Raw genomic sequence first — 17614 nt, 5'->3', positions numbered from 1 at the left:
GATGACTTGTGGTACTCCATCTTATCTATGCATGTGGTTTGCATGTGTTTGTATCAGTGGTTGTGGCTGTTTGTTATTGCAAAAATGCAGAGTAGACTTTAAAACTATTTGTACATATAGTATAACGTGCACCTCCATGTTGGTGAAAATCATACTAGCAAGACCAGATCTGAAATGGCTAAATCCATCTCGGGCTCCTTCACTGTGTGCCTGGTCTGATCTGACCAAAGAGCTGATTATTGACTAAAGGAGGAAGAAGCCAGACATCCAAAAACCAGACCTCACTAGGGGATTGGAGGTGGAGAAGTAAGTTAACTTTAAACTCTTTGAAGTTTTTATTTCAGAGGATCTGTCCTGGGATCAACACATGGGTACCATTACAAAGAAGTCAGAGCTGTGACTCTACTTTCTTAGATGTTTGTGCAGATTCAGCAAGTCATCTAGAACTTTGACAGACTTCTATAGAGAGTATCCAGACTGGCTGCATCACAGCCACCAATGACCAAGAATAGAAAAGCCAACAAAAAGTAATTGATACAGCCCAGTCCATTACAAGAAAAAACCTCCCCACCATTGATCACATCTACAAGGAGCACTGCCACGAGGAAGCAGCATCCATTATCAAAGACCCCATCATCCAGGTCATGCTCTCTTCTCACTGCTGCCATTGGGAAGGAGGTACCGGAGCCTCAGGTCCCACTCAACCAGGTTCAGGAACAGATATTACCCTTCAACTATGAGGCTCATGAACCAGTGTGGTAACTTCACTCACTCACTCACTTAATCACTGAACTGACTCCATAAACCATGGACTCACTTTCAAAGACTCAACAATTCATGTTCTCAATATTATTTATTTATTAACATTTTTTTGTATTTGCACAGCTTGTCTTCTTTTGCACATTGGTTATTTGTCAGTCTTTGTTTTTGTGTAAATTTTCATTTATTCTTTCATATTTCTTTGTTCTATTGTGAATGCTTACAAGAAGGAATGCCTACAAGCATGTAGATGGAGGGGATGGGTGGTTCTGTTGGTTAGAAACCAACCTCTGTTGGCTCTGATCCTTAGAAAAAGGTGGCAAGGAACAGAAGATACAGAATCCTCGTGGGTACAGTTAAGAATCTGCAAGGGTAAAAAGAGCAAGATGGAAGTTACATACAGGCCTCCAAACAGTGGGGTACAAATTACATCAGGAGGTAGAAAAGGCATGCAAAACAGGCAAAGTTTACGATAGTCAAAGAGGATTTCTATATGCAGGTAAGTTGGGAAAATTAAGTTAGTGCTGGATCCCAAGAAAGCAGATTTTTACAAAGCCTATGAGATAGCTTTTCAAAGCAGTTTGAGCCCACAAAGGAAAAGGAAGTTCTGGACTGGGTGTTGTGTAATGAACTGGATTTGATTAGGGAACTTAAGGTAAAGAAACCTTTAGGAGGAGGTGATCATAATAAAATAGAATTCACACTGCAATTTGAGAAGGAGAAACTCAAGTCAGATGTATCAGTGGAGTAAAGGAATGGGAGAGGAGCTGGCCAAAGATGATTCTCCCTGGAGTGATTCTAGGATCTAGTAATTCATGAAAGATCAGTACTAATACCTCCACAATCTCATCAGTTACTATACTGCAGAATCCTGTGGTATAGTCCATCTGGTCCAGGTGACTTATCTACCTCCATCCTTTCAGATGGTAGTGGAGTGGTTAACACAATGCTTTACAGTACCAGCAGCTCGAGTCATTGCCTGTAAGGAGCTTGTACGTTCTCTCCGTGATCACTTGGACATCCTCCAGGTACTCTGGTTTCCTCCCACATTCCAAAGATGTGGCAGTTGGTGGGTTAATTGGTCGTTGTAAGTTGTCCTGTGATTAGCCTCAGGTTAAGTTGGGGGTTGCTGGGTGGTGTAGCTCAAAGGGCCAGAAGTAACTCAATATGTAAATAAATAAAACTCCTATCAGTGTCTTTTCACCCTCGCAGTTTCCCAACTTTATCCGCAGGATCTACATCTTCTGGTCCTATGTTACCTCTTTCTAAGGATTTTCCTTCATTTTTAGCCAACAGAGCCACCCAACCCACCCCTGCCTATCTCACCTGTCCTTTCTTACAATGTGTATTTCTGGATAATGAGCTCCTAATTATGATCTTCTTTCAGCCATGACTCAGTGACACCCACAGTGTCATACTTGCCAATCTCTAACTGCACTACAAGATCATCTACCTTATTCTGTATTCTGTGTGCATTCATATATAACACCTTCAGTCCCGTATTCATCACCCTTTCCTATTTTGCCTCCATGTTACACTTCAACTTATCTCACTGACTGCAATTTTGCCCTATCTTCTGCCTGTCCTTTCTCCCAGTCTCACTGCATTTCACGTCAACTCATACACCAACTTCCCCACCATCAGTCCTATCATTCCGGTTCCCAACCCCCTGCAATGATTTTGGTCCCTCTTGGGTTAAGATGTGACCTGTCCTTTCTGTACAGGCCATACGTTCTCCTGAAGAGAACCCAATGATCCAAGATTCTGAAACCCTGCTCCTGCACCAGTTCCTCAGCCACTCATTCATCTGTACTGTCATCCTATTCCAGCCCTGACTGACACATGGCACTCAGAGTAATCCTTGGAGGTCCTGATCTTCAGTTGCCTTTCTCCCTCCCTATACTCACTGTGCAGGACCTCTTCTCCCTTTCTATCTACGTCATTGATGCCAATGGACACCACGACCTCTGGATGCTCCCTCTCCCTCCTGAGAATCTTCTGCAGCCAGTCTCTGAGATATTCTGGATCAGAATACCTGGGAGGCAACATATCATCGTGGCGTCTCTTTCACGGCCACAGAACCTCCTGTTTGTCCCCTAACTATCGAGTCTCCAGTCACTATTGCTCTGCCTGAATTTACCTTTCCCTAATGCTACTGGTCTGACTGCTGTTGCTGTGCCCTGATAGTCCATTATCCTCCAGCAGTATCCAAAAAGGTATACTTGTTCTGAGGGGAATGGCCTGCGCTGACTGCTTATTCCCCTCACATCTGTTATTGGTCATCCATCTACTACCTGAAGCCTACACTGTGTGTGACCACCTCAGTAAACATCTCAACCTCCCAGATAATCCTGAGTACATCCGGCTCCAGTTCCAGTTCCTTGACCTTTAGGAGTTGAAGTTAGATGCACTTCCTGCAGACGTAGTCATCAGGGAAACTGTCAGGTACCCTGAAATCCCACATCTCACAGGAGGAGCATTCCACTGTCTGAACTAGTTATACCTCTAACTTCTCAAGCTTAAGTTCTAGCCTGTTTTTGTTCTCACTGAAGGTTGTTGAGCCAAAATCTGGTCACACTAACACTGTCCACTCCATCAATGGTCACTCTGCTTACACCTCGCTTTCTTTTTATTTACCCCTGCCAAGTCCTAAGTGATCATTATGATTGCAGCCTGCCAAAAAGTTCCGGAAGGTCCCAAGTAAATAACTTATGAAACAAATCTCAAGGTAGTATATGTGACATATATGCACTTTGATAACAAATATACTTTGAATTTGAATGTGGAATCAGCGTGTCAAGATTGTGGTGAGTTGCTGGATAATTGACCCCATGGACACACTATGTTAAGAACTTGAAACAGGTATCATTCATTGGCTCAAACTCCATGTGCCTGCACAAACAGAGCAGGAGCAGAACTTGTTCCCACAGTTCAGAGCTGTTTTCCAGTGCGTACCCCCCACAGGGATAATTGCATATATGTGCACTAAGATCATGGGGGCTGGTGAAAATTATGCATTAAGGATTAACACCAGCCCCTGCACACAACATGCTTTCCATACATGTACATGTAGCCAAGCAATCCACAGCTGCATTATGCATTTGTGCTTCCAGATATTGATTGTGTTTAGTGATCAAAAACATGTTTCACACAGCTAAATTTCTAGTACTTCATCTTGTTGTACACAGCTTCTTGTTATACACAGAAATGTACCTGTATAATTTTACTTGTAATTTTTTTTAATGTTGCTTTTGCTGTGAGTGGGATAAATGCAATTTCAAAGCCATTTGCTGCACTGGTTCTGATACAAAAGGATCAATCTATTCTGTTCGTCAGTATATTTTAAAAACTGCTTGCATTGGAGAGGAGAGAATATTAATCTTGCTTGAATTTTTCATCATTCTTTGGATGTCATATGTGATAGTATAAAAATTACAGGAGGAAAGGTAATATTTTGTCATTTTTTTTTCTTTCTTTCTGCCTTGAAATTTCACTCAGCAGCTGCACTTACCCTTGCAATGATTTCAGAATATGTCAACTTATGGCAATCTCACTATCAGTCTTAAAAGACTGGGTAGCATTAAGCACATTGCATATTTTTCTAATTAACAGACTTTAAAGCAAGCCCACCTTTGGTCTCTCAATTGGATAGTAAAACAAAACCTATAACAGGGGAGTCTGGTGGCTGATCATAATAATAATAAACATATGATTCTGTAATTATCATATCGTTGTTGTAAAGTGGCTGTCATTATTTCTAACATTAAAGTAATTGACTGTAAAGCACTTCAGAACATTATGAAGTTGTGCAAGGAATTATGTCAATGTTTTTGTAATGACATAATACTACTGTTGTTAGAAACCAGTCATGAGACTTTTACAATGAATAATGTCACCGAAGACAGACTTGCACTGTATAAAATTTCTGGTATGTGTTTTCTGTGACATAAAAGCACAAATCAAAAGAACGCATCAGTTTTAATATAATGTGATCGACACCTCGATTCACCTGCCAGTAACTCAACACCCCCTCCAGTCTCCACAACAGCTGATGGCTGATGGTAACTTACACAAATCCCAAAGATTGTCACTTGTTGCTTGGGAGCTTCTCCGTTTCTGCTTACTCTTGTCATACTGAGTAAATAAATTGCCGGATAATCTTCACATGGACTTTTATCCTGAAGAGAAATAACCTAGCAAACATTTGAATGAAACAGAAATCAGGCTAGTAATAACTAATGTAATTAGTACAGTTGAGTTGTTTTAGAGCCATGTCAAATTTGAACGTGCTTTTAGCACACAAATAAGTCAAATTGGTATTAAATTTGAATGTACTGCTTGGTGCAAGGATTGTGTTACCCAGCTGTCTTGGGAGGAATCTCACAGCTGTCACAATCCAGCTGAATAAACAAAGAATTACACAAAATAAATCAGATATGGAGTTCTGATTTAGGATAGTAGTTCAACGTTTCATAGTCAAATAAGTAAACATTAAAGAGGCTTACAATGTATTTATGGTAAGGTGCCACTTGCATAGAAGAAACTTCTATGTGCAATGATCTGCTTCTGTTATTCTTGTTACTTATTACAATGACTTTACTGAGCACAAATTCCGTTTTCGATGTGAGAAAGAGGTAGATATTTTTATATCGCTCTTATTTAGATGTAATTACCATGAGTTGGATTCCTTACAAGTAATTAGTTGGAAAATAAAAGTTACAAGTCACAAACATGGCTTGAATCTTTGACTCCTCCACCAACTCTCTAAGCTTCCCTCTAGGACTTCCATATTTAAGGGCAGAAATATTGTTCCTTTCAGAAGCCCCTGGATCATTAGGGCAGCAGAAGAGAGATTGTGACATCAAGGAGGCCCAGGGCTGAAGTCAATGGGCATCAAGAGAAAATCACTCCAATATTCAGAGTCATACCTTTCACAAAAGAGAATAATTATGGAATTTGGACATCATCCCAGCACTGGGAGAGTACTGCAAGAATTCTTCAGAACAGTGTCTCAGGCCCAATGTTCGTAATCTGCTTTATCAATGACTTACTTTCCATCATACGGTCAGAAATTGGGACATTTCCTGAATGCATGCAACAAGGAATAGATAACATTCAATCAAAGGTTGATAAGAAGCAAATAATATCTACGTTACTACAGTGTTAGATGAGTCATCTGCAACAAGAGAGAGTTTGACTACCTGTCCTTTACATTCAATGTTTTCACCATCACCCGCTGCCACAACAGCCATGTGCTCGGGCCACTATTGACTAGATACTCAACTGATCAACCACAACTGTGTGGCTACAGCTGCAGGTAAGAAGCCATGTATCCTGCTCTAAAAGACTTACCTCTTGACACCAAAAGCCCTCCCACCATCTGCAAGCTACAAGTCATGGTTGTGATGAAAAATCCTGCACTTGTGTGAATGACTGCAGCTCTCACAATCTCAGGGAGCTCAATACCATCTAGGACACCAGAGCTCATTGGCTGGTACCCTAACCACCACACAGAATATCATTTCCTCCACCACTGATGCACAGTGGTAGAACTGTTTATCATCTACAAAGTTTACTGTCCTTAGCTACTCTGACAGTGCGTCCCAATCCCACAATGTCTATCACCACGGACCAGGGTAACACATGTAGGGATACACTGCTTTCAGCAGATTCCCCTCTGGATCATATCAAAAATCTATCACCATTCCTTCATTGTCACTAGGTGTAAATTGTGGAACATCTGACCCAGGAACACTACATCAGAGTAAATTCAGTAAAAACACCACAGTGGTTCAAGGGAGCAGGTCACAAGCGCCTTCCAGCGGAATTAAGGGCTGGACAGTAAATATTGGCCTTACAAGCAATGCCAGCATTCCAAAATGATTAATGAAAATGTATATATATGGATGGGTGTCACTAAGGAAGAAGCTACTAACTTACCACAGCAGCCTTTGAAATGTTCCGGGGAGTGATATTGATTTTCAGAAGTGAGCAAAGCAAAGTGTGGCAGGAACCTGAATTTCTTTTTTGTGTGTGGAGCCAGAAGAAACACTTCAGACTTACAAAAAATAACGAAGATCTGCCTCTTTTGACTTCTTTAGAAGGGAAATACATAGGTTATTTGCCTTCTATTAAAAAAGTTATGCACCATTGATTAATAAGCAAACAACTTCTCCTTCAGTTTGCCTGCCAAGTGAAACACTGCTCAGCATGCATGTTTCATACTCCACCCAGTTATATCACAAAATCACAATCAGGGCCCCACGTACAATCACGGACTTGAATAGTTCAAGACATTAAATCAAGTGCACATTCAAGCTGTTCGACTTTTCTGAAAATGCATAATCCTTGTTCAACGTGGGTGCAGGAATCTGTACATTTCTTCACCACTCTAGAGGTGTTTGTATAATCTCCAATCAACAAGGAGATAACACCCTGCGGTGATCCAAACCTCAACTGATAGTTAATGAAAGTAATCTATTCATTATTGGTAGCTTTGGCAAGAGACGATTAATACAGCCAGGATGGAAGTTGGAGAGGTCAGAGTGTGAATGGAATGAAGAGAAACTGGAATTCAGGGTCAACTTTGTGGACCCAGTCTCTCTCCGCCTCTTATACTGTTCCAATGAACCTAAAGCAGGTTTAAAGAGCAACTTCTCATCTTCTGATAGGACAGGTTTTGGCCCTCAAGATTCAGTTTTGAATTTAGCTAGTCTTTCTAGAACACATGATGAAAAGCAATCAGACGCTAACAAGAGACATTGAATGAGACCAAAGTCCAGTGGCCTTCTTTGCATCCAGGATGAAGCCCAATTCAAACTGGACAAGTACCACCTTATATACTGCCTGGCTAGTCTACAAAAGCATGAGTTTGCCAACACTGGAATCTGGAGTAACAAACACTCAGCGGGTTGAGCAGCATCTGTGTGGGGAAAAAATTATTTATGCTTTGGGTCGAAACCTTGCATCAGGGCTGAGTCATAGAGAAGTACAGCCCAGAAATGGGCCTTTCAACCCAACTAGTCCATGTCGAAAACACTTAAGCTGCCTACTTCCATCAACCTGCACCTGGACCATAGCCCTCCAAACCCCTGCCATCCATGTACCGATCTAAACTTCTCTTAAACATTGAAATCAAGCTCACATGCACCAGTTGTGCTGGCAGATCATTCCACACTCTCACAACCCTCTGAGCAAAGTTTCCCCTTATGTTCTCCTTAAACTTCTCACCTTTCACCCATAACCTCTGACCTCTGTTTATAGTCCCGCCCAACCACGCCTGCTTGCATTTACCCTATCTATACCCCTCATAATTTTGTATACTTCTATCAAATCTCCTCTCAATCTTCTATGTTCCAGGGAATAAAATCCTAACCTATTCAGCCTTTCTTTATAATTCAGGTCCTCCAAACCAGGCAACATCCTTATAAATTTTCTCTGTACTTTTTCAACCTTTTTTACATCTTTTCTGTTGGTATGTGACCAAAACTGTGCACAATACCTCAAATTAGGCCTCACTAATGTCTTAAGCAACTTCAACATAGCATCCCATCTCCTGTACTCTATACTTTGATTTATGAAGGCCAACGTGCCAAAATCTTTCCTTTACAACTCTATCTACCTATGATATCATTTTCAATGAATTATGGTCCCATGTTTCCAGATCCCTGTGTTCTACCACTCTCCTCAGTACCTTATTGTTTTCTGTGTAAGATCTACCCTGATTTATTTTACCAGAGTGCAAAACCTCACATTTGTCCACATGAAATTCTATTTGCCATTTTTCAGCCAATTTTTCCAGCTGATGCACATCTATCTACAAGATGTGCTAGCCTTTCTCACTGTCCACTACCCCTCCAACCTTGGTGTCATCTGCAAAGTTGCTGATATAGTTGATTACATTATCATCCAGTTCATTGATATACTGTAGGTAACAAAGAACTAAGGACCCAGCATCAATCCCTGAGCACACCACTAGTCACAGGACTCCAGTCAGAGAGGCAACCCTCTAATACCACTCCCTTGCTTCTCCTACAATGCCAATGTCTAATCCAATTTACTACCTCATCTTGAATGCTGAGCGACTGAACCTTCCTGATCAGCCTCCCATTTGGGCCTTTGTCAAGTACCTTACTAAAGTCCATTTAGACAACATCCATTGCCTTGGCTTCATCCACTTTCCTGGGAACTTCTTCAAAAAACTCTATATGATTGGTTAGGCATGATCTACCACACACAAAACCATGCTGACTGTTCTTATTCAGTCCACGCCTATCCAAATACTTACATATCTGGTCCCTTAGAATACCTTCCAATAACTTTCCCACAACTGATGCCAGATTCACCGGCCTATAATTTCCTTATATTTATGTTTAGAACCTTTTTTAAACAGTGGAACAACATTGGCTATCCTCCCATCCTCTGGTACCTTTCCTGTCACTAAGGATGATTTAAGTGTCTCTGCAAGGGCCCCAGCAACTTCTGCACTTGCCTCCTGTAGAGTCCAACAGAACACCTTGTCAGGCCCTGGGAATTTATGCACCCTGATTTGCCTCAGGGTAACCAACACTGCAATCCTCTGCAATCTGTACAGGATCTATGAAATTGATGCTGATTTGCCTCTCTTCAATATCCATCCCCTGAATAAATACAGATGCAAATAATGTATTTAAGATCCCTCCCCCCATTTCATTTGGCTCCACACACGGATTACCATTCAGGTCTTTCAGAGGACCAGTTTTGTCTCTTGCAGTCCTTTGACTTTTAACATATCTGTAGAATCCCTTGGGATTCTCCTCCACTTTGTCTGCTAGAGCAGCTCTTAGCCTTCTTGATTTCTTTCTTAAGTGTTCTTTTACATTTCTTATAGTCTATAAGCTCCTCATTTGTTCCCACTTGCCTACACCTGCACCTTTTTTTTTCTCTAAGTCAGGGCCTCAATATCTCTTGAAAACCAGGGTTCTCTACACTTGTTATCTTTATCTTTTATCCTGACAGGCACATATAAGCATTGTACTGTCAAAATATCGCTTTTAAAGGCCTCCCATTTACCAAGTACAACTGCCAGACAACAGCCTGTCCCAATCTGCACTTGCCAAATCATTTCTAATGCCATCAAAATTGGCCTTTCTCCAATTTAGAATCTCAACCCAGGAACTAGACCTATCATTTTTTTCAAATTTAATTTGAAACTAACAGCATTGTGGTCACTGGATGCAAAGTGTTCCCCTTGAGAAACTTCGGTCAACTGCCCAGCTTCATTCCGTCATCACCAATCCAGTAACGCATGCTCTCTCTGTGGGTCTTTTACATACTGATGAAGGAAGCTTTCGGGAACATATTTAACAAACTAGACCTTTTACAGTATGAGATTCCTGGCCAATATGTGGAAAGTTAAAATAATCTACTAAACAACCTTACATTTCCTGCAACAGTGTATGATCTCTTTACAAATTTTTTCCTCTAAATCTCTCAGTCTGTTGAGTGGTCGGTAATATAGTCCCATTAACATGGCCATACCTTTCTTATTTCTCAGTTCCACCCATACTGCCTCACTATTTGAGTTCTCCATTCTGGCTTGATAGAGCACTGCTGTGACATTTTCCCTGACTAGTAATGCCACCTTTCCTCTTTTAATCCCTTCCAATCCGTCACTTCTAAAAGATTGGAACCTTGGAAGATTGTGCTGCCAGTCATGCCCCTCCTGCAACCAGGTCTCACTAATGGCTACAAGGTCATAATTCCAGGTGTCGATCCATGGCCTGAGCTCATACACAGCTCAGGACTCCAGTCGCACCACGCTCAGCCTTTTGATTTCTGATTTTGTCTGAGGTCTTACCAACATCAGCCTCCTCAACCTCTTCACTAATTGTTTTGGCACTCTGGTTCCCATCCCCCTGCAACTCTAATTTAAACCCCACTGTGCATATTCACAAACCTTACTGTATCACCTCCCCTCTAGTTCAGGTGCAAACTGTATCTTTTGTACAGGCCTCTTCTTCCCTGGAAGAAAGCCAGTGATCCAAAAATTATATGCCCTCCCTCCTACACCAACTCCTTAGCCACATATTAGATTGTATAATCTTCCTAGCTCTGACATAAGTAGCACATGGCACAGGTGTGTGGGTTGTCTGTCATTACTGACAATGACGTAACCTGTGCGGGAAGAGTTTTATAGTGAAAAGGCCTTTGCACTCAGGCAACTCCATTCTCTCGGCTCAAAAATCTTGGTCCAATGTTATGAAACATGGTCATGCCTGGAGACTTCCTCGGTTGCAGTGGATAGCCATGACATCTTCTGTGCCTTGTCTTGCTCTTTGCCCTCCACAAAGGATTGATGCACCACCTTCCTGGTCTTTAGAACTTGTAGTTGATCTCATCCGCCCAGTCTGCTGGAATTGAACGTCGCATGTTAGGGTAGGCCTATCCCTGTCTCACTAGAGTTGGATGTTCTTGGCTGCCCTAACCTGGTTTAGCCTGCCTGTCGAAGTGGCGTGCCAGGGTGTGGCCACTGTCACATACAAACAAGTTACTTGGAGCCGCAAGTGAGAGCCAGGTGGCAGGTGGGAATCAAAGGTGGATGAGCTGCCCCTGGGCGGAGCATGACAGGCCTGCCACCAAAGGTGCTACCCTCCCTGGACACCCCAAACACCCACAAAGGCATAGGTAGCAGTCCTGAGATCACAACTATGGAGGTCCTTTAACTTAGTACCTAACTTCCTATGCAGAACCTCATCATTCATTCTACCCATGTCATTGGTACCTATGTAGACCATGACCTCTAGCCCTTCACTCTCCTGCTCAAGATTGCTGAGGACTCCAGTCTAGATGTCCCAGACCCTGGCAATGCACCATCCGGGAATCTCATTCTTGCCCATAGAACCTCCTGTCTATCTCCCAAACTAACATATCGCCTGTCACCACAGTACACCTCTTTATCCCCTTCCCTTCTGAGTCACAGAGGCAGACTCAGTGCCAGAGACCCTACTGCTGTGACTTTCCTCTACTAGGGCATCTCTCCCCAACAGTATCCAAAGTGGTATACCTGTTATTGAGGGAGATGGCCACAAGGGTACTCTGCATTGGCTCCTTAATCCCTTTACCCTTCCTGACTGTCATCCAGTTTCCTGTGCCCTGCACTTTGGGTATACGTAGCTATCTCTATATGTGCTATCTATCACGTGCTCGGCCTCCTGAATGATCTGGAGTTCAACCAGTTCCAGCTTCAGCTTCTTAATGCGGATTGTTAGAAGCAGCAACTTGATGCACTTCTCACAGTTGCAGTCGTCAGGGATACTGGAGATCTTCCTGCCTTCCCACATCCCGCAAGAGGAGCGTTCAACTATCCTGCCTGGCATCTCTACTGTCCTTACTGAGTTGATACAAAGAAAGGAAGATAAAAATTTTACCTATTTTCCTTTTTAGCTTTCTCTGAGTGAAGCCTCTCTTCACTAAAGCCTCAAAGAGCTAAAGCCTCAAGATCACCACTCTGACTCTGTCTGCTCAGACAATGGCCACACAACTTGCGCATGCCTTCCTTTAATTTCTTCTTGCTAATCAATTCAAATGCGTATTGATTGTTGATCAGAGCTCAATTACGTTGCCACGATCTGCTGCTGCCTGTTTTTACTCAGTCAGTGCATCTGAGTGAAATCCCCTCCTCTCAAACTTCTGATGTGCGGATTGGTTGTTGTTCAGAGCTCTGGTGTGGAAATGGAGAAGAGGCCTGCATGGAGAGGAAAAGGGGAGAGACAAAAAAGGATTCTAGGGCAATTGGTAGAGTGAGGTGGGGTGTAAGATGACAGGCAAACAGTGCTAGGTAGGAGACATAAGCAGGAGTCGAGTTGGGAAAGTGTGGCTGCTGAATTATTACTGGATGGCATGTGCTGGAGAAAGATGAGCTGGAACACAAAGCACTGCTGCAGCTGGAGACAGGTAAGTAAAAGGAAGTGAGAATGGGAAGCGTTTGAGCAGAAGGGAGAGGTTGGAAACAGATATAGGGTAGTGGGGAGGGGGACATGTTTGGGTAGCCTCCAACCTGACAGAATGAACATCGATTTCTCAAACTTCCAGTAATGCCTCCAATCACCCCCCTTCACCATTTTCCATCCGCTTGTTCCTCTCTCATGTTATCTCCTTGCCCGCCCATCGCCTCCCTCTGGTGCTCCTCCCCCCTTCTTGTTTCTTCCATGGCCTTCTGTCTCTTTCACCAATCAACTTCCTTACTCTTTCCTTCATTCCTCCCCCTGCAAGTTTCACATATTCCCTGGTATTTCTCTCTCCTTTCCCCACACCTTTTAAATCTACTCCTCAGCTTTTTTTCTCCAGTCCTGCCAAAGGGTTTCGGCCCGAAACGTCGACTGTAGTCTTTTCTATAGATGCTGCCAGGCTTGCTGAGTTCCTCCAGCATTTTGTGTGTGTTGCTGGGACATGCGTGAAGGGGATGGATGGAGCCAGGAGTGGGAAAAGGACAAAGATGGCTGAAGGGGGTAGGGTTAAGAGAGAGAAAGAGAGAGAGATTTTGCAAGGGACCCTTCGCTGTTGAAATACATCCCCACAAATTAAGGCACAAGATATAAGTATGTACAGGCTACAACCCAACTCAGTTCAGCTTTCTTCCCTAACTGCTGGGCAATTTAAGCTGTATGTTAGATATTCATTCAGATCTCTGCATTTCTGCCATTTGGTGACTAATAACCGTAGGCAGTGTTACATAACACAATGCAATTGCTCTTGGTGATCTTTTTGGATAACTATTGACAGAATCATTTTATGATGGCTCTGCTCGATGGCAAAAGAATGGTGCATGAAGTAAATCAAAATTCAGGAGAAGAGAATTTTGAAAATGAATTATTATTTTTAAGTCAAAGCTTGTCGCTTCCAAATATCTTCTTTGGAAAATGCACTAAGAAGAATTAAGCCATTACTCCATGCTACTGAAAACTCTGGTACATTAGTACACTACCAATGAGAACATGCTTTCAGCAGAGCATCTTGAATTCTACTGGAGACTGTATATTTTTCCCTGAATAAGAAACAAATTAGCATAGTGCTCATTGTTGACAGCACAGGACAGTACAACTTTTCATTTTTTAAAAGTAAACCTTAAGTGAGGTGTTCTCTGGTGAATTCAGAAGAATGCTGGAAAGACGGTAAGAGAGCTTTTGCTTGGACAGGAGCTAAGAAAGGGCCCTTTGGTGCCTATGGATGATGTAAAGTGCCGTCTTTCAGTTCAAATTTTCAATGTAGTTACAGTAAAAAATGTTTTTCCCTTAGTTAATATGCAAACCTTGAACACTGCCTTTATAGAAAAAAATGTTAATAACTCCATAGCCATAATTGAGCAATATAATATGGCCCAGATAACTGATGTAGTTGTCTACATGGCATGCATATAAATTACATCCAACTTGTACAGTCCTCAGATAAGAAGTGATTTGTATATTTGGCACATCCACACCATGCAATTAGATTTGCATTTTTTAATATAGGAATCATTGTAGAAAAGGCACCTAAGATTTCAATGCCAAGATTTAAATATAAATATGACGAAAATATTAAGCGCTTCAAATTTTTTTAATAACTTGTTGAAGAAAACTGTTTAGATATTTCTTTCTATGTGCCTGTGAAAGGCGGACAGTAATTTATCTTTGGCGAATTATTAAATGGAAACTTTCTTATTGCAGTTGACCTGTGAGTAGTTGCAGCTTTGTATTGAGCTTTGAGCATGAATCTGGCAGCTTTCCTTCCCACTTTCATAGCAAAGCTGTGAAATCCAGCTGTTTACTTTTACTATGGTGGTCACAGGTTGAAATTTACTCTGCTTCAGGTGTCAAGTAAAACTAAAGGAAAGTTTCTTGTAAACCGTTCACTCCAAAAACTTATTCATATATCAAAACCAAAAGAATATAATAATGAATGTACTCTAATGCTATTTTAGAGATCCAGACAAATGGCATCTTAATCAATGAATTCAAACATACCAATACATGAATTAGGATAGGCTACTCTGCCCATTGAATTAACTCTCAAGAATGCAGGTACAGCATCTTTAAGTGGACAAAGGGAAGAGGGGAGTACTCCAAGCTAGACTGAAGCACAGGGAAATGAAACTTCCTCTACCCAGCATCTTGTTAGCAAATGTATGGTTGCTGAAGAACAAGATTGAGGACCTAAGGCAAGAATGCTGTATTGGAGGGAAATCAGAAATTGCTGCGTTCAGTGTTTCATGGAGACATGGCTTGTTCTGGACGCGTTGGTTAAACTGGTAAGACTTGAGGGCTGCACGGCTGATATGGAGAAGGAAAAAGGTGGGAGTCTGTGTTTCATGATGAACTCTTTGTGGTGCTTGGACACTGAGGTCCTATAGCTCTCTTGTTCTCCTGACCTGTAATGTCTAACAATTATGTGCCAACCATTCCAATATCTCCTCTATATTCCTGACCAGAGTTTACATGCTGCCATTAGCAAAAGAGAAACAGCCTCTCCCAATGCTGTTCAAATCATTGTTGGTGTCTTCAGTCAGGGTTGTTTGAAGAAATCACTGCCTAATTATCATTAACATATAACCTGCAGCACCAAAGTCCCAACACACTCGACCACTGCTATACTGTCAATAGGAATACTTACTCTTCTATGTCTGGGCCGCACTTTGGGAAATCTGATCACCTAGCTATACTCCTTCTACCTGCATACAACCAGAGGCTGAAGGGCAACCCCTACTTCTCGGTTCTTGTATGTGAAGAAACATTCTCAATGTCCTCACCCTGCCAAGGCCACTCAAGATCTCAGCCAAAAAAAATATCAGTTCTTTTAGTGTTTCTTCAATTTCCATGAATTCTTAGTTAAAGTAGATATTAAATTCGGTGCTTCTGAGATCAGAAGGAACAGTGTCTGCACTTTTTCTGAAATCTCCTTTTGCATTAATAACTGTGGTAATTGTCAAATGAAGATAATGAGAAACAATGATTCAAATTTAGAACAAAGATATCTAAGTTGCATTAAAGCAACAACTAGTCTTAGGAAGCAGTTACTTTTATTACCTTGAAAGAGCATTTCTAAATTATCTACCTCTTAAGAAAATTTCATCTTCCATAACTCATTTTAGCATTCTGATGATTGATGATTCATTATTCTCTCTCACCTGGTGCCACTGAAACTTCTGAGTCTCCTCCCCTTCCAAACTTTGTCTGAAACCTCCACTTACTTGAGAATCTGGATCTCTCATCTCTAGTACCTATGTAAAGGTCCCATTAACTGAAGTCATTAGAGATGAGATGAGAAAGGATCAGCTGTGCTATTGAAAAATGAAATTTTATACAAATCAGATGACAATAGAGTGGCAGTGTTCATCTTTATCATTTTTATTATTTTTGCATCCAGGAATGTTTCAACTGTATTTGTGTCCCTCTGGGGGTTGATTTGAGTGGGCAAACTGTACTCTCTGGTGTGTCTCTCAATGACAATGAAATTACTTTTAAAGTTACATTTCATACGAGGACGTGCCAGTGTATTTGGAATAGAGTAATATCAATTTTGTCACCTTGGCTTTGATCCTTCCTCCAGGCCAGAAGCATATACAGTTAGTTAACTCAGAGAAGACTGCAAGCCTGGTCTCAGAGAGACTGCCAACCACTACAGAATCAAAGTCAAGGGAACTTTGTATGCAGCAGAAACAGAAGCTATCTCACACTAACAATACAAACCAGAAGCAGAAGGAGGCCATTTGGATCCTTGTACCTGTTCCATCAGTTATTAATATCATGGCTGACCATTGGCCTTAGCCCTACTTTCTTTCACTAATTCCATGATTTCCTTTCCTATCTAGAAATCTGCCATCCTTGAAATAATGTTGAAATACAATAGATTAATCTGGGAGAAGAACACAACAGGCAGATACCTTTTTGCATAGATCTTAATATTATGAAAACACTTGCAGAGGTTGGTTATTTATTGCCCAAACCAACCTGAAACACACATTATGAAATTAACAAAAGATAGTCAGATATAGATTTGAACCAACCTGCAGAGTAAGTTGCTACTGTTCTAATAACTGACTAAATTTCTTTTCAGAGAATAGAACTAACATAGTGAGGTAGAAATTGATATACTTTGCCCTCTTTTCTTGAGTGTGGGAGCGCTTATCAATTTACTGGTGAAATGGTCTACATCCAACATGTTCAGGTATTGGTTCCAACTTCTAGGTCCATTGGACTAATACTCTTAGGCACTCGATCAGTAGTGGCAGCATCAATCTCCTTAGCTCAGGTTCAATGACTAATTTACATTAGTCATCAGAATTCTCTGATTAGGTTCCTACAGAACAATATCTGGACCCAAGTTACAAATTTTCCACACCATTGAGTTATAATAGGTTTAATGAAACATGAGAACATTGTTTTTTTGCATATTCTCCCTGAAGTAAACATTAAAGACCTGGTAAAGTCAATTACCTTTCCCAAGAAAATGCATATCAGCCAAAAAACATTTGGCAAAGATCTTAATATTCTGGAAACTCTTACACTACGGCATAGATATTGTTTTGTGTAATGTACAACTGGAACAATTAGCAGGACAATCAGGCCAGAAATTAAAAAAGCCTCCACTGGATAAATTTCAACTTTCAAGCTTTTTTTCCAAACTTCATCATAACAGAGATTTGAATTTTCCTGTACAAGGCAAATTAATACCATATCTGCATTTCATTCTGGTATTCTATTGAGAAGCATTTGGAAACACTTTGCATTATTGTGGAATCAGGACACAGTTATTTTTGCATTCTCTATTAAATTCCTTTTGCACAAGAGGAAAAAGGTTTTTTTAATCACATAGGATTTCATTTGATTACATAGAACAT

The 17614-nt window shown here is 41.3% G+C and overlaps 1 protein-coding gene across 1 annotated transcript in view; it reads right to left on the bottom strand.

The window, feature by feature from the left end:
• LOC132403327 (homeobox protein prophet of Pit-1-like) overlaps positions 1 to 6011 on the bottom strand; it is a 95719-nt gene extending 89708 nt beyond the window's left edge. Inside the window, exons 1-3 of the mRNA XM_059986777.1 lie at positions 5961 to 6011; positions 5119 to 5159; positions 4830 to 4918 (exon numbers count right to left, since the gene is read on the bottom strand). Of these exons, the coding sequence (XP_059842760.1) occupies positions 4830 to 4918; positions 5119 to 5159; positions 5961 to 6011 (181 nt within the window). The remainder of the gene's footprint in view (positions 1 to 4829; positions 4919 to 5118; positions 5160 to 5960) is intronic.
• Positions 6012 to 17614: the final 11603 nt, after the last annotated feature.

This window comes from Hypanus sabinus, chromosome 12 (genome assembly GCF_030144855.1).
Source record: "Hypanus sabinus isolate sHypSab1 chromosome 12, sHypSab1.hap1, whole genome shotgun sequence".
Classification (NCBI taxonomy): domain Eukaryota; kingdom Metazoa; phylum Chordata; class Chondrichthyes; order Myliobatiformes; family Dasyatidae; genus Hypanus; species Hypanus sabinus.
This window is presented reverse-complemented; position numbering and strand designations above follow the sequence as displayed.